Source organism: Pygocentrus nattereri, chromosome 17 (assembly GCF_015220715.1).
Source record: "Pygocentrus nattereri isolate fPygNat1 chromosome 17, fPygNat1.pri, whole genome shotgun sequence".
Lineage (NCBI taxonomy): Eukaryota > Metazoa > Chordata > Actinopteri > Characiformes > Serrasalmidae > Pygocentrus > Pygocentrus nattereri.
Genome location: NC_051227.1, coordinates 9,786,373 through 9,813,360, shown reverse-complemented (window position 1 = coordinate 9,813,360; position 26,988 = coordinate 9,786,373). Strand labels below are relative to the sequence as shown.

Genomic DNA, 26,988 nt, shown 5'->3' with positions numbered 1-26,988 from the left:
TCCTGATAGTTGTTACACGGTTAGTCATATTTACTAGTCAGCTATACAGGTCATTCCGAAATGAGACAGCCAGTACAACTAGTATCTGGAAAGTATTTCCATAGTAACTCGTTAATAGGGGCTGGTTCTGGGCTGCTGTTGCGGTTTGAGGTGAAGTGTGCATTGCAGAAGAGTTTTAATGTTGTGTTTCTGTATGTTTTAGCCTCAGACACTCTGCCCAAAGACGTACACAGACTGTCTGACGTTAACCACATTCTAAAATTGTCATGGCTCTGCTGAATGAGCTAAATTGTAATAGCATCTCCGCTCATTAATAAGCCATGCAGAGTTCAAGTGTAGGCCCTGAACCCGGAGACATACATGATGTCCAAGTTGAAAGTATTGTTTTCGAATTCTGCTTGAAAACGTAGGCGGCAAGTAGACGAGAGGAGGCTACGTTTGCAAAAATGTGCTCCAAGTTTGTTTTCGTCGCACGTCACGCTAAAACGACGGCTCATTTACTGCCCTGTTGCTGCTCCACATCTGAATAATCTTCCTTTGTAGTAAGATAAAGCTCTGCTTATCATTCTACCAAGAGCCAGTTTCCACTGCAGGGGTCCGAGCCGCCAAGGACCTCCCTGCCATCTCCCACCTCCTATACGGCACTGCACTGGTCCCACATGCTGGACCTTGTGGGTGGTGGGCCCACACAGTCCCCCCATGTTGCCTTTTCAGGCTGTATCCTGCTGGGTTACACGGGCTGCCTTGACACCAGGTGCTTGCCAAGGAACACTACCCCCAGGTGTAGGGGACACGATTTCCAGCATCCCTTAGTCATGGAGGATTTGGGAGACTCTACCAGGACCATATTGCTCCAGACAACTTGGCCTTGTAAATCCCTAGACCACACAAGCCCTTCCGCCACGGCAAGGCTCTGATCCAGGAAGGGAAAAGAGGCTGCACTCTACTTGATAGGGTGAGGAGTTCAGTCATCTGATCTGGATACCCCCCTGGATGCCCCCCGGTGGGGGTTTACCAGGCACAGCCTACTAAGACGAGACCCCTGGTTCATCCTAGGACTCGCTGGATTGATTATATCATATATAAATTGGCCTGGGAGTGGCTTGGGGTCCCTCAGAATGAGCTTTAAGAGCTAGCATCTGGGATTCTCTGCTTCTGCGACCCCAGCTGGATTAAGCATTCGATGATGACGACGACGATGATGACGATGATTGTTCTAACACAGTTTAACAGTGTAAATGGTCTTAAACGCTGGAGTTAATGTAGAACTGCTGATTCACCCTTTAACCCTGAAGATCAGCACAGACGGCTGGTCACCATAGCAAAACAGACAACAGTCTCGCCCAGCTAGTAGCCACGAAATGGCAAAGAGAGAGATTTAAGACGAACATCGATAATTTGGAGACGAATGGACTTGTTTGCATTTATAATCACTCCAGCTGGTTTCCTGATACGTTTAATTTAAGCCAGCTTCTTGTTCAAATTGTCCCCTTTGGGGGGTCATGTAGCCCTAAAACCTCGTCCTACCCCTCTATCTCAACACAAATCGGGACACCCTAAAACTAGACGTGAACATGCGAAACAGAGGGGTGGGCCTAAGTAATAGGAACGAGGCGTGAAGTTAGATTGGGCCTGCATCTTAACTCGCCTGCTTATCGCTCTGCTCTCACTTAGACATCATGATATTGTAGAGAAAATGGTGAAGAATGAAGAAGGAGATGCTACAAACAGTTAACGAAGCTCTTTATTTGGTAAAAAACAACTACACTGACCGCTGCGGTGCCCTAAATAACCCCCTTTAGGTGCAGAGCAGCAGAAGAGGAACCACCACACTGTTGTTACTGGGAGCGACTGGACATATTTTTATTAAAGCCTCTCAGGATTCTCAGAAATGTTTTCTATTTTGTAGCTTCTGTCCTCAACGACTACATTTCAAGGTTTCGTTTGGCAGCACTAAAAAGTACTTTCCTAAATGGATTCACTGTTTATGTCTGGATTTCTCACAAGTCTGAGGTGAAGTAAGGACAGAGTAAGAAAGGACAAATATTTCCAGCTCTGGTTTATTTTTCCTCGCTTATGGTTACCACGGGGAGGGATGCTGTTGCCATGGGAACGGTAATCCTGAGACACAAACTTAGCAGATGGTCAATATGATTCCCTCTGCAGAACCCCGACTGGGAACTTCTACTCAAAATATTTAACACCTGATTAACATAATTAAAGGGTAACGGATCCCATTTGAGCCTCTAATAACGCTGATTGCTTTAAAGTGTTTAGGCTGACGGAGTTATTTCCCTTTTTGTTTTGTTGTATTTGAGTCAACAGGAGCAGCAGGGAGGCAGATAATGAGTAAATTAAAGATTGTTAAATATGTTTGTGTGTCTTTGTGGTCGATTGTTATTCAGGACTCGTATCTTACAGATCTCTTGTGCAATTTTCTGCCTATGATTTGTGTGTGAGTACCAAAAACAGTCGTAATTAAGTTTTTACAAAACCTCTTTTTGTTGTTTTTGTCACTGTGTTAAGTGATATGTAAATGGTCTGTGCTCTGATTCGCTGTCCTGCATTGTGCCTCAACAAGTCCTTATAACTTTAGGGTTAATGGGTGGAGCTAAACTGCTGTAGCCTGAATGTCAAATATATCAAAATATATATTTTCCTTTGCTTTACTTGCATTAGCGTTTGCTTGGTGGTTGCTGTAGTTTTCCAGGTGGTTTCTAGGGTGTTGCTAGGTGGTTGTTTTGATATCTAATGTGGTTGCTTTATATTTCAGTAAAGTTTGTAGTGTAGTGTCTAGTGTAATTTAACCATTAAGCTCTAACTAATGTAGTAAAAAAGAATTGCGAAAGCCACTCGCTTTTCTGGCCAAGGTCAGTTTCCTCAAAGTGCCTTTTTGCCTGAGGCCATTTTGCCTTATGTCCAGATGTACAAGAGTATTTCCTGAGACCCGAAGCTGTTTTGTCTGATGTATGAAACCTGACATTGTGGTCTGAGGATGTCCTACAACAAACACCATAATACAGATGGCTTTTTGTACAATGTATTGCACTGCCCGTTCTCCAAGTTTGTTCAACTAGTGCAGCTCAACAGCCAGGTTTTTAGGATAGTTTCATGTGTCAGGTACCCTAAATGTGGTATTAATGTCAGATATCACATCACCAAACTTCGTTTGAAAGTTAGGGGATGTTTTATGTGGGAATTTTACTGTCTTGTAATTGCTTGCATGACATAAATCAATGGTAAAGGAAAAAAGTAGTAGCGAAGTAGTTTGTATTGTCACTAGGGCTGTTACTACTGTAACTTAACCGTCTCCAGACATAGACACATCATCTATAAAAAGGGGCAAAACGACACAGAATTCAAGCAACTGTTTTTAATCCAACTTAAATTACATTTTTTCTGCAATTTTTTCGTTCACCGTTCCTATTAGCTTTCTGAATTTAACCTAATGTGGGGAAAGCATAAAGCATAAAATGTGCCATAAATTTTGCACAGGCTATATTTTGCCCCCAAAATGTTAAACCCAGCAGACAAACAGTAATGGTGCAGAAGTGTGTTCTCAGTAGATGTTGTGTTCAGTTAGAAAATCAACAAAAACCATGTAATGTGGTCAAAAGGTGAATAGAGTTACAGTATTGACACCAACATGACAGTTCATAAACATTTATTTCCATCTTTTCAGACTCACACTATTTTCTCTCTGTTGGGACTGGACCACGCCTATGTCACCAGCATCGGACGCCTCATAGGAGTCGTATCGCTACGAGAGGTACGTAACCTGTTGTATTTCCAAACGTGAAAACATTCTAGCTCATAAAGCAGGATTATGCTTTTGTCTCTGAGGAAATCTGTTTTTAAAATCTCTAGAAATTGTAGTATTTTGGAAGGTGTTAGCAAGACACAATGTATGGCCAAATGTTTGAGACACCCAACCATTAAACCAATATAAGCTTGTTAGACATACCATTGCCTTTATGGAGCTGCTTTGTGCACAGGGACTCCGTCATGCTGGAACAGGAAAGGTCCTTCCCCAAACTTCTGCCGCAAAATTGGAAGCATATAAACTGTCCAAAATGGGTTTGCATGCTGTAGCATTAACATCACTCTTCACTGGAACTAAAGGGCCCAAACCCTGAAAAACAACCTCAGCCCATTATCCCTCCTCCACCAAACATTACTGTTGGTACATAGTGTTCTCCAGGCATCTACCAAAACCGGATACATCCAACAGAATGCCAGACAATGAAGCATGATCCATTACCCCACTGCTCCTGAGACCAGTGGTGACATGCTTTACCGACAGTCAACATTTGGCATTGCACATAGTGACCTTAGGCTTGTAGGGCTGAACATGTGGTCCTAAGACAGTGCCAGGTTTAAAGTCACTGAGCTCCTCAGTATGACCCATTCAACTGCCAGTGTTTGTCCATGGAGATTGCATGGATGTGGCTGAAACACCGGAACTGAATAATTAGGAGGGCTGTCCACATACTTTTGGCCATGTAGTGTAGCTAAGTCTTTTAACATGTGCTTGTGCTAATTCACAAAACTTTTGTGTCGTAGCTCCGCAAAGCCATTGAGGGCTCCGTGACGGTGAAAGGGGTGAAGGTGCGCCCCCCACTGGCCAGTTTCAGGGACAGTGGCACCAGCAGCAGCGATGCAGAAGTGACGGAGCTCCACAAACTGTGGAACCGCCACACCAACCTGACCCTGCCTCAAGACCACCAGCCCTCAGACTCTGACGAGAAGTCCCAGTAAGGAGGAGAGAAGGGAAAAAAGAGGGAAAACAGATGAACGAAGAGGACAAAACGGACGAGAGTTGTAACCGACGGCCGAATTTTCATCTTTTTTTTTTTTTTTTTTTTTTTTTTTTTTTTTTTAGAGCGACAGACAAAAAAAAAGGTTTTCTGGAATCCTCTGTATTTGTGGGGTGCTTTTGGCCCTGCCTACTCAGACTCCACCCCCTTTCTGACCCATTCTATCAAGTCCCGCCCCTTCTGCACTGATTCCTTTCTTTATTTGAGAAGGTGAGGACCTTTTAGAGCTCTCTTTGCTGTTGGTTTTGAAAAGGGACCTACGATTTGAACACTAAGCACTGCTTTTCTTCTGCTCTTCTCCGTCTCTTCCTCTTTGCTGCTCTTCTTCTCGAGCGTGTCTTCCTAATGAATGCGTCCCTCGCCAGAAAGTGCGATTATGTGAGTGAGTCAGAGAGAGAGAGAGAGATGAAGAAAGAAAATTTCAGTCCTCAGTGCTGCAGTTTTTTAAGAAATGTAGTCATTTTTGAAGATTTTTGAAATTCAGATTTACCTTCTTTTTTTTTTCTCGTAAGCTAAGAGACGCTCGTCCTTAAATACTGACCAGTATCCCTTGTCACATACACTGACCACTAAACAGGCTAGTTTCTCCGCAGCCTCTTTGGCTTTCATGTATATGTAATTTAACTCCGAACGCCAGAGATTTTTGTACTAATGTATCTAACAGCGATGCACTTTTATTTTGTAAAAATTAGCTTTTTTTGTTGAACTAACAGCTACAGGACGCTTTGTTGGGCAAAGTGCCAAAACTCGCATGAAACCGACCAAACGGCAACACCACAGCTTAGTCGGAAGTGGCAGATCAACTTACGTTTTCTATTTATTTGTATTTTCTATTTATTTAACTGACCGCAGTTATTAACTCGATGCTTTCTGCAGCTTAAAATAGGCACGATTAAAGTCATAGTTCGGCGGAAAGTGTAACGTACACAATCCCAGCCTTGTCCCACATGTGGCCAGTCAACCAAGACACGTTTGGTGCCTTTAATTTAGGCTAATTTAGCAAATAAATAACAAACCTATCAGCATTGACATCATGCAAACCACAGGCCTAAACTGTCTCACTTTATTGGCTACGTGTGGTTTAAGGGGGAAACTTTGTGAATAGATTTTCTGCCAGACTATCGCTTTAACGTCTCCATTGGCTCAAGTGAGTTGTCTTGTATTCTGTGTTTATTTCTGTGTGCAACGTCCGTCTTAAGGTGTCATGATCTTTAAACAGTGTGTCCACCAGCAGTATTTAATCTCTAACTCTGCACAAAATGTTGTAACGTTGCTCGAACATCAGTGAATCTGAACGTCTGAACGCGCAACCCACTTGGAACAAACTAATTTCTAATTCCTGCTGAATGCCAGCTCGCGCTTTTCTGACAGATAGTGACCAGTCCAGCCCTTACGGGCCAACCACCAAGTCCTAGTCAGCACTTGTATGACCCAAGGTGGGTCTTAAAGCGAGAAGGTGGTGCTACTTCTGAGATTTGGAGGTAGAATTTATTAACAGTATCTACTTAAAGGAGTAGTTCAGTGAAAAATCACATGTGCACAGTTTCCCCCATAACCTGAATGTAGGCAATTAGCCAAGACATGTTTGGTGTCTGAAGTTTACTTCTTTAGTTTTAGCGCTGGAGCTAAAAACAAAAAGGGGCTAACGTTGCTAACAAACACTAGATGTCAATAGTCACCCAAAAATTTTTCCACTGGAGCCACTTTTTTTGGATATGCAAGCGACAATGCCTGGTTAAATATTTTAAAAGTGAATTTATTTGAAACCAGTTTTTACTGTTTTCCAACTTAAGTGACCGAATTCTCGTTAGTGCAGCATTTGAAGAAAAATGTGTACACAATACTTTTTGTAACCAGTTTTTTTTTCATAATCTGTATAAAGGTGTAAGTTAGTAAAACATTTTACAAAATATAGGATTTTGCTATTTTTTTTTCTAATTAAAAAATTAACAGTTGACACATCTCAGTGAAGAGAATTAGGATTAAAAATAAAAAAATTACAATTTATCATTATGCTGTACCTCACAGAGCTCCAGTTGATGTAGTAAATTATATAAATGATGTTTATCTCTGGATGATTATGACAGGACTTTTCGGACACGGTTTAAAATATCTTCGTAAGACGATGTCGAGTTAAACCAGCTAATCGTGCTTTACAAGTTGCAGAACACTGTTGATTGTTTTGTTATTGAATTACTTATATACCCTAATTGAGTTAATGTAGAGTAATTCCAGGTAGTTGCTGTGGTGCTGTTAGGGCATTGCTTGGTGGTTGTTAGGTGGTTCTTAAGGTGTCAATAGACTGTTAGTGAAATATCCCAGGTGGTTGTTAGTGTTCTTAGGCTATTACATTGGGAATCCCAGATAGTTGCTAAGGTGTTGCTAGGCTGTTAGTGTGGTATCCCAGGTGGTGGTTAGTGTTCTTAGGCCATTACTTTGGGAATCCCAGGTAGTTGCTAAGGTGTTGTTAGGCCACTGCTTTGGGTATCCCAGATGGTTGCTAAGGTGTTACTAGGCTGTTGCTATGGTATTCCAGGTGGTTGCTAAGGTGTTGCTAGGCCATTATGTTGGGAATCCCAGGTGGTTGCTAAGGTGTTGTTAGGGCCATTATTTTGAGAATCCCAGGTGGTAATTAGTGTTGTTAGGCCACTGCTTTGGGTATCCCAGATGGTTGCTAAGGTGTTACTAGGCTGTTGCTATGGTATCCCAGGTGGTTGCTAAGGTGTTGCTAGCATATGTGGTGAGACAAGCCATAAGAAATAAGAGGAATGTACAGAAACGTTTGGCTACAGAGTGTATACTGACTGTGGTGAAATAAGAAGTAGAAGTAGTGATTTTCTAAGTGGAGGGTCTCTCGGTTTCAGGATTTTTGTGCATTCCTTCTTTCATTCCTATCTATCATGTTTGAATGAACACTTTATGAACCCTCTAAGTCAAATGGATTAAAAAAGCAAAAGCAAACTATTGAGATGTAGGCTCTATGATCTTGCAAAACTTGGCGGTGTTAGCTCGGAAGCTACAGAGGGTACATTCTTGACATTGTTTTGCTTGATATGGGCCTTTTATGGAATCTCAAAGACACTTCTGATACTGTTCTACATAGTATGGGGAAAAACTAAGGCTCCAGGGTTAGTTTAGCTACATTAGCCTCGTAGCTCCAGCACAAAACTTATGAAGAAATATTTAGCCAAAACACATCTTACCTCACGGTCTACATTAGGAGTAAGGGTGTCCGTTTTTCACTAAAGTGTTCCTTTAATATGACTTAAGGGGGAATTTCATTCATTTGTAAAAATATCTGCATAATTCAGTCACTGAGATGTAAAGTCATTCAGAATGGTTTGATGAGAAATGCTGCATTGTAGGAAAACTCAGATTATCTTTCTTTTTTCGTTCTTTAGGGACTGTGAAATACCATGAATGGACTTTGGATTAAAATATATATTTCCATGATTTTACATGCACTTAATAATCTGATAACTACAGAAAATCAGATTTTGTCAGTAATCCGATCAACATGCCATAGTAATCAGATAATGGGGAAACTCTGTCTGAGTCAGAGAACAACGTAACTTAAACGTAACATAAAATTGAAACTTAAAAAAATACTTTTTAAAAAAAATTATGAAATATGAACGTGCATCGTCTAGAAGACGAAGAGTATTTAAATCCTTCATTTCGTCAAACATGTTTCATCGTCACTGATTTCTGGTCTGTTTTCGGACTTGCGCAGTCTGAGAAATCCGAAAGAAATCCGAGTAAGGTTATACATGCACTGAGAAATCTGATTACTGAGCTAAAATCCAGCCTCTTTATCAGATTTCCTAGTCAGATTCCTAGATGGAAGTATGGTGTTTACACGACCATTTGAGTAATCGGATAACTGCAGAATTCTGATTATGATTGGATTATTGAGTGCATGTATACGCATTCAATGTCTCAGGCATTGTATTCATGTAACTCATGATAATAACTTTCTGCGAAGGAGCTTTTATAAGCATTAGACTCTTCAGACGTCTGGTTCCTATCACCACTGTAAACAGGTCTTACTCTGGGTTCCTCTAGAACAGAGCATTTCACTTCAAACCACCCTGAACACCTTAAAAACTGAATTATGGAAAATTTAGAGAAATCAGTGCAGTTTCCCTTTAATTAGCACATTCCATAAGCACTCAGCCTCTCTGTCTATCTCTCTCTCTCAACATGGCTTGATGTCCAGCTTGTTTCCTATATTGTGACCAAAAAGAAAAGTATTTTGAGACGTAGTGAGACCTAATGAGACAAAACGAGTCTCGGAACAAAAACAGAGACGGGCAGTTCTAACGTCATTGTTGACGGTCGTCTTACTCGTTATTATGAATGTTTGTTCTGTGCCTTTTGGTTTTCGTACCTTTTTTTTCGGTTATTTAATCAATCGAGTTGATTTGATATTGATTCGGCTTTGACGAGTGTCCATCATCTGACCTTGACCAATAAGCTTTAATGGCCGGGCGTTTGCGTGTGGGTGCAGGGTGGGTCTAACGTGTTTGATGGCGCACTGTAGAAGTATGATTTTAGGTTTACAGATTTAATATATATTTCATGTCATTTAACTTAACATATAACTGTAATGAGCGAATTAACTTAAGATCAAACTTTTGTTTTAGTTGCCTATTTCTTTCTTGTTGTTTGTTCATGTTTGTTTTCTGATGACTCCAGTCCCTGTTGGGAGATCTGTTCATATTGTATTAGTGCTCTCCAGAAATGTTTCTGGGACTTCGGTCCACGTTGCCATGGCAGCAGCGTAACGTCGCCTGAAGGTTTGGTCTGTTTTCCGAAATGGAAATGATGTTTAAAGGAATAGTTTGGCGAAAAATCTGTTTTCCTCTCATCGCAGATAGAGTCAATGTTTGGCATCCAAATTTTACTGCTTTAGTTTAGAACTGAAGGTACCAGGATGATGTGGCTAACGGACACCTGAAGTCCGCGGTCACCGCAGTCTTTTCTTTAAATAAATGGACTAAACTTCTCTCAGCCTGTTCAAACAGCATCCAGGTTTACTGTGAGCTATTAAAATGAACAACATTTCATCATGTGGCTGCGGGCAGCAACACGGTCAAGTTTTGTTCACTTTTATTCATCATAGTAACTCATATTGGACCTTATTCACCAAAGCTGTGTATGGTCATATCTGTAAAATGGAAATATGCAAATTTCATTTGTTAGTTTCATCTTTGGTGTATCTGTACAATCACATCTGGTAAAAGTTTCACATTTATTTTTTTTTTACATTTTGGTAAATTTAAACATTATAAAGTTCGGCCAGTAGGGGGAGCAGTGCACTCACTGCTCGATCTTAAACCCCAGCTACAAACTCAGACATTGGCTTATGAGCTGCTAAAGGCTGTCATCTGCCAAAACATCTGCATGTATTATGACATGCCTCATGTAAATGAGATGTAAATGAGGCGTGGGCGCTTGATTTCACGCACTGAACCTGATTGATCACTTGTGCTTAAATCTCTGCTCGTTTGAAACGTTTGCGGAACTTTCACAAGTCAGACGCAAAACACACTCTTTACACATCTTTGAGGAATAAGGGTCCCAATGTTGCGTAATGACCAATGTCAAAGTGGGAACTGGGGTGTTTTTGGAAAATTCCACTTCCGACTTATAATTCCCACTCTGGAAGTCAGAGTTCCTTTCTAAATTGAGGTTTTGTGATCTCACTACAACATTCCTGCCCATAGAACAAGAAGCAGTAGTGTGTGGGGAGCTTTTAGGTGGACATTTGAGTCGATGTTTTTACGTGATATGGAATACAGAGGGATACTAGGATAACTGTAAGCTTAAGTTGAATCCAGTTGTGCACTTTCATGAAATTGGTGTGGTTCAGGGGGTTTTGGCCTAATCATGTTTAAAATAAATGAGCACTAATGAAACAGCTCCATTCTAAGAGCTTTCTAAAAGGCCACAACTGCTAGATCCAGTTTTCCTCAGCCTCAAACGGGATGGGAAGTGGGAGTTTGAAAAGAGTTCCCAGTTGGCATGAGCACAGCTCAAACCACAAGTCTTCGGGTGACTATTTGGGTGACTATTGACTCCTAGTGTGTAGCAACATTCGCCTTGTAGCTCTAGTTTAAAACGAATGAAGGAAAATTTGGACACCAGACACGCCTTGGTTGATCGGCTAAATCAGGGCTAAGTGAGTTCCCAGTTGTCATGAACGTCACCTACGTGACTAATGCAGAGCTGGATGTGGTTTGAGATGTTCCGGGCGTATATTTACAGATAAGATTTGGGTGACTATAAACTTCAAGTGTTAAACAATGTTAGCCTCATTATTCCAGTTTAAATCTAATGAGGGAAAATTTGGACACCAATTTGCCTTGGTTGATCGACTACGTCGGGGTTAGATGAGTTCCCAGATGTCACGTTGATTATTTGGGTGTCTATTGACTTCTAGTGTTGGCAACATAGGCCTTGTAGCTCCAGTTTATATCTAAAACAAGTTATCTTGGCTGACTGACATTCAGGTTGAGTGGAGAAAATTGGGCAAATGTGATTTTTCGCCAAACCGTTTCTTTAACAGTATCATCTCACTTAAGTGCCTACAACATCTCAGATGAATGTGATCTCAGCGAGAGAATATATACGGAAACACAGGTCCATGCTACCCACACTCCTTACACTTTCCTCACACATGAAGCTGCGACGTGACGTCACTCGCAGTCAAGTCAGGTAACCATGGTAACAGCATCTCGGCTCCTAACGATGGGACAGGACTTTTGCGAAAGTTTCCTTCGCTGTTTTGCATTTTTTGTGTTCCGTTTCATTTCATCCGCTAGTGTAAATCACAAGTGTGTATTTATTAACAATCATCTAAAGGAAATCGAGTAGAGCAATATAGGAGTTTTATTTTTGTTATTAATGTCGTTGTTGTTGTTTTGTTTTTGTTTTTTTTGATGAACGATCTAAAGGTAATGAAGATGTGCAATAACGGTTTGTGGGGTTTGTGCGTGACTATATTTGAAATCTGGGACTTGACAGGAAAAGAAAATAGATGGCCAAAAAAGGGCATACCAGGCCTAGCCATGGCTTGGCTGAGTGTTAAATGGCTCCCTGTTCCCTACATAGTGCACTACATAGGTGTTAAAATACTGTCTCCTGCACCCAAACAGTGCATAATACGTCTAACACGGATATATATATGCACACATCCCGAGGGAATTCCAGACAATAAACAGAAAACGCACATGTGCGCCTTGCTATTTTTCAAAAAAGAAAGGAGTAATAAAGCATTGTTTTTTGTATCAGGGATGAATAAAGAGATTTTAACATACAAACCTGTGTTTTCCAGTCTCTCTTCCCCTCGTTTGGGCCTGTCCTGGCCTCCCTCAGCCGTCATCTGTCCTTTCTTTTAGCCCCTTGTGTTTTTAAACGGATAAACAGCATATGCTCCCACAGACTGAGTTGTTGCCGTTGCCGGGGGGCCGTTCCCGCCACACTTTCTCTGCTTCTGTTTGGTTGTAAACGGCACGTGCGGACACTGCTGACGCTCGTCCCAGACCTGTGATTGGTCAATGGAGAGTAAGAAGGTTGCTAAGCCCCAAGGTGCGTTTCAGGCATGAGATACTCCGTTCTCTAGAGAAACAAAGGAGAAAATAAAGAACAAAACGTCTGAGATTATCTCGGTCTCTCTGGGATTAGCACTGTTAGACTGTAAATAATACTCTTGATAAACTGTTGGGAATTTAGCACCGTAATCTGAGGTGATGCCTACAGGCCATAATCCCCTTTAGAGATTATGCATGTGCATGTACGTACACTACAGACCGACCAGCCATAACATTAAACCACCTTGTGTATACACTGAGTGTCCACTTTATCAGCTTCACTGACCGTATAGGAGCACTTGTAGTTCTACAGTTACAGACTGTAGTCCATCTGTTTCTCTGCATACCCTGTTACCCAGTTCTTCAGTGGTCAAGACCCTCCATGGTCATGGTCATCAACTGATTAATAGCCGATCACATTGATTTATGATTCTACTCAGGCTTTAGCAGAGTTCAGAAACGCTGAGATTAATAACGAATCGCATTGATTTATCAGTCTACTCAGGCTTTAGCAGAGCTCAGTAACACTGAGATTAATAACTGATCACATTGTTTTATCAGTCCACTCAGGCTTTAGCAGAGCTCAGTAACACTGAGATTAATAACTGATCACATTGATTTATCAGTCTACTCAGGCTTTAGCAGAGCTCAGTAACACTGAGATTAATAACCGATCACATTGATTTATGATTCTACTCAGGCTTTAGCAGAGCTCAGTAACGCTGAGATTAATAACGAATCGCATTGATTTATCAGTCTACTCAGGCTTTAGCAGAGCTCAGTAACACTGAGATTAATAACTGATCACATTGTTTTATCAGTCCACTCAGGCTTTAGCAGAGCTCAGTAACACTGAGATTAATAACTGATCACATTGTTTTATCAGTCCACTCAGGCTTTAGCAGAGCTCAGTAACACTGAGATTAATAACTGATCATCACATTGATTTATCAGTCTACTCAGGCTTTAGCAGAGCTCAGTAACACTGAGATTAATAACGAATCGCATTGATTTATCAGTCTACTCAGGCTTTAGCAGAGCTCAGTAACACTGAGATTAATAACTGATCACATTGTTTTATCAGTCCACTCAGGCTTTAGCAGAGCTCAGTAACACTGAGATTAATAACTGATCACATTGTTTTATCAGTCCACTCAGGCTTTAGCAGAGCTCAGTAACACTGAGATTAATAACTGATCACATTGATTTATCAGTCTACTCAGGCTTTAGCAGAGCTCAGTAACACTGAGATTAATAACTGATCACATTGATTTATCAGTCTACTCAGGCTTTAGCAGAGCTCAGTAACACTGAGATTAATAACTGATCACATTGATTTATCAGTCTACTCAGGCTTTAGCAGAGCTCAGTAACACTGAGATTAATAACCAATCACATTGATTTATCAGTCTACTCAGGCTTTAGCAGAGCTCAGTAACACTGAGATTAATAACTGATCGCATTGATTTATCAGTCCACTCAGGCTTTAGCAGAGCTCAGTAACACTGAGATTAATAACTGATCACATTGATTTATCAGTCTACTCAGGCTTTAGCAGAGCTCAGTAACACTAAGATTAATAACCGGTCACATTGATTTATCAGTCTACTCAGGCTTTAGCAGAGCTCAGTAACACTAAGATTAATAACCGGTCACATTGATTTATCAGTCTACTCAGGCTTTAGCAGAGCTCAGTAACACTGAGATTAATAACTGATCACATTGATTTATCAGTCTACTCAGGCTTTAGCAGAGCTCAGTAACACTGAGATTAATAACCAATCGCATTGATTTATCAGTCTACTCAGGCTTTAGCAGAGCTCAGTAACACTGAGATTAATAACCGATCACATTGATTTATCAGTCTACTCAGGCTTTAGCAGAGCTCAGTAACACTGAGATTAATAACCGATCGCATTGATTTATCAGTCTACTCAGGCTTTAGCAGAGCTCAGTAACACTGAGATTAATAACTGATCACATTGATTTCAGTCTACTCAGGCTTTAGCAGAGCTCAGTAACACTGAGATTAATAACTGATCACATTGATTTATCAGTCTACTCAGGCTTTAGCAGAGCTCAGTAACGTTGAGATTAATAACCGATCACATTGATTTATCAGTCTACTCAGGCTTTAGCAGAGCTCAGTAACACTGAGATTAATAACCGATCACATTGATTTATCAGTCCACTCAGGCTTTAGCAGAGCTCAGTAACACTGAGATTAATAACTGATCACATTGATTTATCAGTCTACTCAGGCTTTAGCAGAGCTCAGTAACACTGAGATTAATAAACGATCGCATTGATTTATCAGTCTACTCAGGCTTTAGCAGAGCTCAGTAACACTGAGATTAATAACCGATCGCATTGATTTATCAGTCTACTCAGGCTTTAGCAGAGCTCAGTAACACTGAGATTAATAACCGATCGCATTGATTTATCAGTCTACTCAGGCTTTAGCAGAGCTCAGTAACACTGAGATTAATAACCGATCACATTGATTTATCAGTCTACTCAGGCTTTAGCAGAGCTCAGTAACACTGAGATTAATAACGAATCGCATTGATTTATCAGTCTACTCAGGCTTTAGCAGAGCTCAGTAACACTGAGATTAATAACCGATCGCATTGATTTATCAGTCTACTCAGGCTTTAGCAGAGCTCAGTAACACTGAGATTAATAACCGATCACATTGATTTATCAGTCTACTCAGGCTTTAGCAGAGCTCAGTAACACTGAGATTAATAACCGATCACATTGTTTTATCAGTCCACTCAGGCTTTAGCAGAGCTCAGTAACACTGAGATTAATAACTGATCACATTGTTTTATCAGTCCACTCAGGCTTTAGCAGAGCTCAGTAACACTGAGATTAATAACTGATCGCATTGTTTTATCAGTCCACTCAGGCTTTAGCAGAGCTCAGTAACACTGAGATTAATAACCGATCGCATTGATTTATCAGTCTACTCAGGCTTTAGCAGAGCTCAGTAACACTGAGATTAATAACCGATCGCATTGATTTATCAGTCTACTCAGGCTTTAGCAGAGCTCAGTAACACTGAGATTAATAACCGATCGCATTGATTTATCAATCTACTCAGGCTTTAGCAGAGCTCAGTAACGTTGAGATTAATAACCGATCACATTGATTTATCAATCTACTCAGGCTTTAGCAGAGCTCAGTAACGTTGAGATTAATAACCGATCACATTGATTTATCAATCTACTCAGGCTTTAGCAGAGCTCAGTAACGTTGAGATTAATAACCGATCACATTGATTTATCAGTCTACTCAGGCTTTAGCAGAGCTCAGTAACGTTGAGATTAATAACCGATCACATTGATTTATCAGTCTACTCAGGCTTTAGCAGAGCTCAGTAACGTTGAGATTAATAACCGATCACATTGATTTATCAGTCTACTCAGGCTTTAGCAGAGCTCAGTAACGCTGAGATTAATAACTGATCACATTGATTTATCAGTCCACTCAGGCTTTAGCAGAGCTCAGTAACACTGAGATTAATAACCGATCGCATTGATTTATCAGTCTACTCAGGCTTTAGCAGAGCTCAGTAACACTGAGATTAATAACTGATCACATTGATTTCAGTCTACTCAGGCTTTAGCAGAGCTCAGTAACACTGAGATTAATAACCGATCACATTGATTTATCAGTCTACTCAGGCTTTAGCAGAGCTCAGTAACGTTGAGATTAATAACCGATCACATTGATTTATCAGTCTACTCAGGCTTTAGCAGAGCTCAGTAACACTGAGATTAATAACCGATCACATTGATTTATCAGTCCACTCAGGCTTTAGCAGAGCTCAGTAACACTGAGATTAATAACTGATCACATTGATTTATCAGTCTACTCAGGCTTTAGCAGAGCTCAGTAACACTGAGATTAATAAACGATCGCATTGATTTATCAGTCTACTCAGGCTTTAGCAGAGCTCAGTAACACTGAGATTAATAAACGATCGCATTGATTTATCAGTCTACTCAGGCTTTAGCAGAGCTCAGTAACACTGAGATTAATAACCGATCGCATTGATTTATCAGTCTACTCAGGCTTTAGCAGAGCTCAGTAACACTGAGATTAATAACCGATCACATTGATTTATCAGTCTACTCAGGCTTTAGCAGAGCTCAGTAACACTGAGATTAATAACCGATCGCATTGATTTATCAGTCTACTCAGGCTTTAGCAGAGCTCAGTAACACTGAGATTAATAACCGATCGCATTGATTTATCAGTCTACTCAGGCTTTAGCAGAGCTCAGTAACACTGAGATTAATAACCGATCGCATTGATTTATCAGTCTACTCAGGCTTTAGCAGAGCTCAGTAACACTGAGATTAATAACCGATCACATTGATTTATCAGTCTACTCAGGCTTTAGCAGAGCTCAGTAACACTGAGATTAATAACCGATCGCATTGATTTATCAGTCTACTCAGGCTTTAGCAGAGCTCAGTAACACTGAGATTAATAACCGATCGCATTGATTTATCAGTCTACTCAGGCTTTAGCAGAGCTCAGTAACACTGAGATTAATAACCGATCACATTGATTTATCAATCTACTCAGGCTTTAGCAGAGCTCAGTAACACTGAGATTAATAACCGATCACATTGATTTATCAATCTACTCAGGCTTTAGCAGAGCTCAGTAACGTTGAGATTAATAACCGATCACATTGATTTATCAGTCTACTCAGGCTTTAGCAGAGCTCAGTAACACTGAGATTAATAACTGATCACATTGTTTTATCAGTCCACTCAGGCTTTAGCAGAGCTCAGTAACACTGAGATTAATAACTGATCACATTGTTTTATCAGTCCACTCAGGCTTTAGCAGAGCTCAGTAACACTGAGATTAATAACCGATCGCATTGATTTATCAGTCTACTCAGGCTTTAGCAGAGCTCAGTAACACTGAGATTAATAACCGATCGCATTGATTTATCAGTCTACTCAGGCTTTAGCAGAGCTCAGTAACACTGAGATTAATAACCGATCGCATTGATTTATCAGTCTACTCAGGCTTTAGCAGAGCTCAGTAACACTGAGATTAATAACCGATCGCATTGATTTATCAATCTACTCAGGCTTTAGCAGAGCTCAGTAACGTTGAGATTAATAACCGATCACATTGATTTATCAATCTACTCAGGCTTTAGCAGAGCTCAGTAACGTTGAGATTAATAACCGATCACATTGATTTATCAATCTACTCAGGCTTTAGCAGAGCTCAGTAACGTTGAGATTAATAACCGATCACATTGATTTATCAATCTACTCAGGCTTTAGCAGAGCTCAGTAACGTTGAGATTAATAACCGATCACATTGATTTATCAGTCTACTCAGGCTTTAGCAGAGCTCAGTAACGCTGAGATTAATAACTGATCACATTGATTTATCAGTCTACTCAGGCTTTAGCAGAGCTCAGTAACACTGAGATTAATAACTGATCACATTGATTTATCAGTCTACTCAGGCTTTAGCAGAGCTCAGTAACACTGAGATTAATAACCGATCACATTGATTTCAGTCTACTCAGGCTTTAGCAGAGCTCAGTAACACTGAGATTAATAACCGATCACATTGATTTATCAGTACAGTTTCATAAACCACATAAGCAAACCTATATGAGATTTGATTTAAGGGATAAGTCTCCGTTACATGTTTGGCTACATTAAAGAAACAAGCTTCAGGCACCAAACATGCCTGGACTACTTTTAGGGTAAGACAATAACTGTTTAAATTGAATTTTATTGCCAAACTATCGCTTTAAGAAGAATGGGGTTCCAGTGCACTGTGTCAGCCTTGCAGACCAACTTCACAATGATGCGTCTGGACAGAAAAGAAAAATGGTCATAACAGATTTGATTTTCCTCTTCGCTTTTTCATCGCAGACGCAGTAGCAGCCCCTGACCATTTACTGAAACGACAGTCACCTTAAGGCTGAGCTCCAAATTGGAACTGAAAAGATTTGGTTAGATTTGACTGTCTTCTGTTCAGACTGCAAGGAAAAGGGCAGATATATATTGGACATGCGGAACAACAAATTTGATTTGACTGTCTGTCTAAACCAGTTCCAAGCAAGAGCCAAAATGCTTTTGCTTCAAGACTGAGACACAACAGCTGTTCTCTGTTTCGATAGCACCACTTTATACATATTAATAAACCCTTTCCTGAAAACCAGTGAGGAGTTCTAGTAGTTCTAGTTATCCACCTATTTCACCTACTAGTTCCATAAACTGCATGTCCAGAAAAGTTGTGACATTTTATTGAATACAATTAAAAGAAGAATCTGTGTTTTGTTGAATCTTTATTTAACTGATGTAAGTAAAAAGAAATGACTTTTAATGTTTTGGCCAGCCAACTTACACTATATTGGCAAAAGTATTCACTCATCCATCCAAATCATTGAATGCACCAAGCGCAATGCAAAGCGTGGAATGCAGTGGTGTAAAGCGCCGCCACTGGACTCTAGTAGTGGAGACGTGTTCTCTGGAGTGGCCAATCACACTTCTCCATCTGGAAATCTGATGGACGAGTCTGGGTTTGGCGGTTGCCAGGAGACAGTACTTGTCTGTCTGCATTGTGCCAAGTGTAAAGTTTGGTGGAGGGGGGATTATGGTGTGGTGTTGTTTTTCAGGAGTTGGGCTCGGCCCCTTAGTTCCAGTGAAAGGAACTCTTAATGCTTCATTAAGAGTTAAAGAGATTTTGGACAATTTCCTGTTCCCAACTTTGTGGGAACAGTTTGGGGACGGCCCCTTCCTGTGTGGAGGAACTTGACTGGCCTGCACAGTCCTGACCTCAACCTGATAGAACAACTTTGGGATGAATTAGAGAGGAGACTGTGAGCCAGACTTTCTCGTCCAACATCAGTGTCTGCCCTCACAGATGCGCTTCTGGAAGAACGGTCAAAAATTCCCATAAACCCACTCATAACCCAAGGCTCAGTCTTTGCAAGCAAAGCCAAATTTCATAACATTTCTCAACACAAAACTGCAAAGAATTAAGGTGTTTTTCCATCTACCATACATAATATTGTGAAAAGACCCAGGGACTCCAGAGAAATCTCTGTCTGTACTGGGCAAGGCTGGAAACCATTGCTGAATGTGTATGACCTTAGAGCCCTCAGATGGCATTGCATGGGCCTGGGAGTGTTTACCAACTGTTATCACAATACAATCTGCTGTTCCACCAAGAAATGCAACATTAACCTCTATTACGCAAGGAGAGCGCCATGCATCAATTCTATGTAAACGCTGCAGAGTTCTCTGGTCTGAAAGACAGTGGAAATGTGGGCTGTGGTCAGATGAGTCCACACCTCAGCTTGGTTGTTCTCCGTGCCAGAGACGAAGGGGCCATCCAGACATATGTGGGTATAGGGGTGCATCAGTGTAGGTGAAGGTACCACTGACTCTGTGGTGTATATTGGGATTTTAGAGAAACATATGCAGCCATCAAAACAACGTCTTTTTCTGGGAAGTCCTTAGTTATTCCAGCAAGACGATGCCAGGCCCCATTCTGCATATGCTACAACAGCGAGGCTTCATAGACACAGAGTGCTTGTGCTTGACTGACCTGCCTGCAGTCCAGTCCAGATCTATCTGCTATTAACAATGTATGGCACATCATAAAGAGGAAAATCAGACATCAACTTTTGAGCAGCTAAAGTGTTGTATGGAAAGCAAGAATGGGCAAAAATTGCACTAGAAAAACTGCAACAGTTATTATTAGTTCCCAAACAATTAAAAAGTAATTAAGTAATTAAAAGTAATTAAAAGGAAAATTGAAGCAAAACAGCCCTCAACATGCTTCTGTCCCAGGTGTGTTGCAGGCATCAAATTCTAAATTTGTTTATTTTTACGAAATGCAATGATTGTTCAGCAGCAAAAACATTAGAAATCTTTTCTTTGCACTTTTTTCACTTAAATAAAGTTTCAGTAGACTTTACAAAATCATATTCTTGTATTTAATCTTTTTACAAAATATTTTTTAGAAAAATATCTCCGAACTTTTCTGGAAATAGGATTCTAGTTATCCATGTACTGTAAGTATGGTTATTTGTCTAGTGCAGGGGTATTTCATTCAAATTCAATAAAGTCCAGTCAAAGAAAATTTCCTCAAGCGAAGGTCCAGAACATCATAACGTCTAACCTGCATCACGACTCAGTGCCATATACTGTTTACTGAAGTAGCCGAGTAGGAATATCAACATCTTATACAGTCGACAGCCGAATATCAGATCAAATAAAGTCCAGTTCAGTCAGATTTCAACAACATTTACTTTTCTGTTTTTAGATCATGCCATGTGGAATAACTTCCCTCTGACTCACTTTCTTCTCTGACTGCTGTTTCTCTCCTCATCCCTCCTCTGTGTGGCGTCACTCACTCGAGTCTCAGAGCTCATCGTAATGCACAGATCTGATTGGCTGAGTAACGTCATGTGATATTTGCAACGCATGTGATTGGTCTGTGAGTCTCCCAGGCCACTAAAGCCACTGTAAAGACTTGAAAAGATATGGCGATAAAAATAGGAGCAGCCTGTCGAAATTAAATAATTCTCCATAGTTTATCGGTTATGGGTCCAGGTCCACATAGGATAGTGTCTGGGTCCAGACACAGCCCGCGGTCCACCTCTGGTCTAGTGGTTATAATCATCCATCCAGTGGTTCTAGGTAACTACTGAGCTCTGGTTGTTTGTCTAGTGGTTCTACTTATCCAACTAGTTCTATTAATCCTCTACTGTTTCTAATTATCCATCAATATTCAAGTCATCGTTTTAGTTCTAATTATCCGTACAGTGGTTCTAATTGTCTGTGTTGTAATTCTAGTTACCCTCCAAATAAATAAATTGTTGTATGAACGATGACGACCGCGAGAGCTGGCAGGAAGACCCCGAGCAAGGGTGAGGCCCCATGAGGACTGCGGCGGGAGAACTTCTAGTAAGTGAGTCCCTTGCTTGATCACTGCACCTGCGCCGCAGCTCATCCACTTGGATCAAACATGAGGCAAATTAAAGTGGCCTCGCTGCAGAACCAGAGTGGGTGTCTTCGAGGTGGGCCTCTGGACTCGTGCACTGCCCCCCACCTCTCCCTGCCATCCTTGCAGGGCTTCATCCGGCTATCACAGTCCTCATCAGGGCCCGTAGGATGGGCACATATATATCCATTTATCTGTTTTATGTTGAATGATTGTTTTAGTGTAGTTATTTGCCAATGTGTAGTTTTGATGAAATGCTTTGTTTGCTTAGACACGCAGTAGTTCTGATTCTCTGTTCTGCTGGAAGGTTTGTCAGTCACTCTTCTGTCTCTCACCTCGTGTCTGTTTCTGCCTCAGTGTGTCTCCTTCCATTATTTGACCTGTCAGTCTAACACAGTGGGTGTGGCCAAACAATCAGGGAAAATCTTCTAAGGAAAACTTTAAGTGCGACTGGAGAGTGTCCAGAGCATGTCTTGTCTTGAGCGATGTATACTGTGTTTGTAAAGGACATGGGGGTATGGAGTGTGTGGTGTATGAGTTATGACAAGCGTGAGATTTCATTTTGCTGCTTTTAAAAGTGCGTGTCAGACCAATTAACGTCCAGGAGCTGCATGCACTGTTCAACACACACATATCTCAACAGAGCATGAACACCCACCACATGGGACTGAACTCAATAAACGAATGTGTGTACCAATGTTTGCCGATGTCTATTGGATCTAAAATTCGAGCATCTCCTTAGTTCAGGTTGGAATGCTATTGTCACCGTTTTCATCCATCCATCCATCCATCCATCATCTTCCACTTCTCCGGGGTTCGGGTCGCGGGGGCAGCATCCTGAGCAATGAGGCCCAGACCTCCCTTTCCCCAGCCACTTCCACTAGCTCCCTGGGAGGGATTCCGAGGCGCTCCCAGGCCAGCTGGGCGATATAGTCACGCCAGCGTGTCCTGGGTCTTCCCCGGGGTCTCCTCCCCGGGGGACTTGCCTGTGACACCTCCCAAGGGAGGCGTCCAGGAGGCATCTTAACAAGATGCCCGAACCACCTCAACTGGCTCCTCTCAACGTGGAGAAGCAGCGGCTCTACTTTGAGTCCCTCCCGGATGACCGAACTTCTCACCCTATCTCTAAGGGAGAGTCCAGCCACCCTGCGGAGGAAACTCATTTCGGCCGCTTGTATTCGCGATCTCGTTCTTTCGGTCATTACCCAAAGCTCATGACCATAGGTGAGGGTTGGAATGTAGATTGACCGGTAAATCGAGAGCCTTGCCTTATGGCTCAGCTCTTTCTTTACCACAACAGACCAGTAAAGAGCCCGCATCACTGCTGACCCAGCACCAACCCAGCGCCTGTCAATCTCCCAGTCCCTCCAGGTTCCAAAAGCCAGTTTCAGCAACCGAGGATCAGAACGCCAAGGCCCACGCCTTCGGACACTGACCAATCAACAAGGCACCGAACCCCTACTACTGCCCCTCCCATTGGTGGTGGGTCGATGGGAGGGGGGACTCATGTAGCTCCTTCGTGCTGGGACGCTCGCTGGCGAGCCCCTCCCCCAGGCCTGGCTCCAGGGTGGGGCCCCGGTAACCCTGATCCGGGCAGGGTACACAAGTCCTGCTTTCTTGTTCTTGTCCTCATAGGGGTGGTTATGGATCACACTTTGTCTGGCCTGTCACCTAGGACCAGTTTGCCATGGGAGACCCTACCAGGAGCTTTTGCTCCAGACAACATAGCTCCTAGGGTCCTTCAAGCACACAAACCTCTCCACCACGATAAGGTGATGATCCATGGTGGTGAGACGTTTTCATTCAATAGTAAATGTGAATGTATTATGATGACTCCTCCCTCTTGCACACCTTCATCTGATTTCGGACTCATTGACCCCTGCCTGTTTCATGGACAGTGAGTATTGGACTACCCCTAATAAAGGCCACATCACGCTTGCAGCCTGCCTCAGCCCCTACTTTACAGAAGACATCAAAGATGCAGCGAGTGGCTTTACACCCCAGTGCCATCAAACCTAACTCTACACTGCCACTATACCCCACTTCTACAACAGACCATCATTTTAACAGCAATATCATAAATAATAGAGCAATGACCCACGAGAGGCTGTGCATTACTGTGATTTTACCACAGGGTAGGGTGTTGTTAGGCACAACACGAAGCAAAAAACCCACTTCCCTGTGATAAAAGCACAGTACCGCACGGCCTCAAGTGGCTTATCGCTTTTATAAGACGGCGGCCGACGTGAACTGTGATAACATACACACTTTTTCAGAAAATGATTTTTTATATCTAATAATGGACAAGAAGTATTCCGCTTAGAAAGGTTTCTTCAGAATGCAGTATCGTTGCTAAGCAACGATGGACCGCTGAATGAGGAGAACCTTTGCCCATCACAGTGTATTGTGGACATTTCATGATTTTTAAAAACTTTGTCATATAATAATGAACATACAGTACTGAGCAAAAGTCTTAGGCACCCAAGACACATTTTTGAAAATCAATTTTTTTGTGTTTATTTGCTGAGAAAAGTGTTTTATATTTGAATAAACAAAATGTATAGAATATTTATTAATAATGATATATATGTATATATTGATTTTCTGGATGTTAGTGTGTTTGTTTACCCATTTCCAAGCCTCTCCTCGAGGAAGTCCAGTATTATATGTAGTTAAAAGCAGCTCCTGGTTTGACCAATCAGTGCTCAGTAAATTGAGCTCATGATGTAATTGATGATATTAACAAGTATCTGTGGTGGCTGTGAAGGTGTCCAGGAAAAATATAGACCCAAGAAATTCTTATTGCTTTTTATTGTTTTTATGTTTATTTGAATTATGAATACGACTTTATTCTAATGTATATTGTGATAAACTCACTGCTGAGGTACATTGTTTAAAACTTTGCTTAAAAACTTTGCTGAGACCTTCGCACAGTACTGTATATGATAACACGGCACTGTTTAATGTAAAAATCTTGGCACATTTTGATTAAATCACCACCGCAAGTCTTATTTAGCACCAATCCAAATGGCTCCCTGCTCCCTACATAGTGCACTGAGTAGGAGTTTAAATACTGGATCCTGCAGCCCAGCAGAGCAAAACACAGCAATTTGCACCTCAGACACGTCCACACTCCATAAATGATGCACTGTTTGACTGGAGAGGCTAGAATTCCTAAACTTTCATAGCTAGAACACTAGTGAGTACAGAGCCACTTGGGATTCAGTATGGGTTTGACGTGACTTCTGACTGAAACACAGACATTTGAAGTGTGTAAAACATTCCAGTGACATTGTTTAGACTTTTATACTGCAGTTTTACAGTAAATCAAACTGTACGTGCTTTAATTCAAGCCTGTGATATTAATGATGGAGCTGTTTAGGCTGTTGGCTCCTTTAGCCTGTTAGCCACCCTGGTTCTAGTTAAGCACATAAGATATTTGTGTGCTTTCATGTTTCTTTCTTGTAGAAAAGTAGAAAACATTAAGTCACTCTACGATGAGAGTGAACAACGTGAGTATTTACAGTACAGCTCAATTTCTGCATTATCAGCATTTTTGCGTGAAACATTTCTCCAAAGTCTTTTGAAAGCCCACCTCTGAAATTCATCACTGTTTTTGGTGAGTAGGCTAATCGCTAAAAGCTGAGCACTTAGCACTTTGCTTTGCTGATGCTGAGTCAGGACCCAAAACCAGTGATTGTTTTGACATTAATTCATAATTAAACACGCTATAAAGGCTCTATATGCTTTAAAAAAAAATTACTTATCAAATATATTTTTGAAATGTATGAGAATGGCCAAAAATTGTGTGTATATATATATATATATATATATATATAATCACACATATGAACTTGAGTGACATCCCATTCTTAATCCATAGGGTTTAATATGATGTCGGCACACCCTTTGCAGCTATAACAGCTTCAACTCTTCTGGGAAGGCTTTACACAAGGGTTAGGAGTGTGTTTAGAGGAATTTTTGACCGTTCTTCCAGAAGCACATCTGTGAGGTCAGACGCTGATGTTGGATGAGAAGGCTTGGCTCACAGTCTCCGCTCTAATTCATCCCAAAGGTGTTCTATCAGGTTGAGGTCAGGACTCTGTGCAGGCCAGTCAAGTTCTTCCACACCAAACTTGCTCATTCATGTCTTTATGGACCTGCTTTGTACATTGGTGTGCAGTCATGTTGGAACAGGAAGGGGTCGTCCCCAAACTGTTCCCACAAAGTTAGGAGCATGAAATTGTCCAAAATCTCTTGGAGCTGAAGCTTTAAGAGTTCCTTTCACTGGAACTAAGGGGCCGAGCCCAACTCCTGAAAAATACCCCTACACCATAATCCCCCCTCCATCAAACTTTACACTCGGCACAGTGCAGTCAGACAAGTACCGTCTCCTGGCAACCGCCAAACCCAGACTCGTCCATCAGATTCCCAGACGGAGAAGCGTGATTGGTCACTCCAGAGACCATGTCTCCACTGCTCTAGAGTCCAGTGGCGGCGCCACTGCACCACTGCATTCCTCGCTTTGCACTGCGCTTGGTGATGTAAGGCTTGGATGCAGCTGCTCGGCCATGGAAACCCATTCCATGAAGCGTTCTACGCTGTTCTTGAGCTGATCTGAAGGCCACAGGAAGTTTGGAGGTCTGTAGTGATTGACTCTGCAGAAAGTTGGTGACCTCTGCGCACTATGCCCCTCAGCATCCATTGATGCTCTGTCATTTTACATGGTCTACCACTTCGTGGCTGAGTTGCTGTCGTTCCCAATCGCATCCACTTTGTTATAATCCCACTGACAGTTGACTGTGGAATATTTAGTAGTGAGGAAATTTCATGACTGGACTTGACAGGTGGAGTCCTATAGATTTCAAATCAAACTGCATTTTCACAGAGTATCAAGACCTACAGCTCTCACTTTGGTCATGTTAAAGGTTTATTTGCTAATATTTAAATTTAAGACACTGTTTATATAAATTTAATATGTATTCCAAACACTAAAGTGTGTTAGACATTATTTTGGCTATTTTCATACATTTTCAAATGTACTTGATAAATATATGTATTTACATTTATTTTTCTATATGTAAAATCTCCACGTACATTTTAAAATAAATGAATTTTAAAATTTGGTTAATACGGCGGTATATTCTGAAGTACATGGGCTGCGATGTATGTGAAATGTATTATAAATATATAAAAATACATGTCCACATATTTCTTCCCTAATAGTGTTGTACATTAGCAACTTCAACAGCACAAGGTATTGAACAACATTTCTGCATAGATCAGTGGTTGAGATGTAAACAAAGTCATTCAGGGTGGTTTGATGTGAGATGGTTCAATGAAGAGAAACTTAGATTTGACTTGACTTCTTTAAGGTGGTGGTGATGGGAACCAGGGGTCACCATGACTACAACACAAATATAGGCATTTTATTTACCATCCAGAACCAGCACGGCACAGTGGCGCGGCGGGCAGCGCTGTTGCCTCACAGCGAGGAGGGCCTGGGTTCAGCTCCCCGGCCGGGTGATCGGGGTCCTCTCTGTGTGGAGTTTGCATGTTCTCCCCGT

At 41.4% G+C, this 26,988-nt stretch overlaps 1 protein-coding gene and 1 long non-coding RNA gene across 4 annotated transcripts in view; one reads left to right on the top strand and one right to left on the bottom strand.

Moving 5' to 3' along the window:
• Positions 1-12,142, top strand: part of LOC108411335 (chloride channel protein 2-like) — a 134,782-nt gene extending 122,640 nt beyond the window's left edge. For all 3 annotated transcript variants that reach the window (XM_037546395.1, XM_037546396.1, XM_037546397.1), the window contains 2 exons: positions 3,683-3,769; positions 4,564-12,142. In XM_037546395.1, coding sequence (XP_037402292.1) covers positions 3,683-3,769; positions 4,564-4,758 — 282 coding nt within the window. In that variant the 3' untranslated portion in view covers positions 4,759-12,142. The remainder of the gene's footprint in view (positions 1-3,682; positions 3,770-4,563) is intronic.
• LOC119265743 lies at positions 11,377-26,970 on the bottom strand. Its single transcript, XR_005131699.1, has 2 exons — positions 26,859-26,970; positions 11,377-12,440 (listed from the first exon to the last, which is right to left on the bottom strand). It is a non-coding gene; the product is annotated as an uncharacterized LOC119265743 (long non-coding RNA).
• Positions 26,971-26,988: the final 18 nt, after the last annotated feature.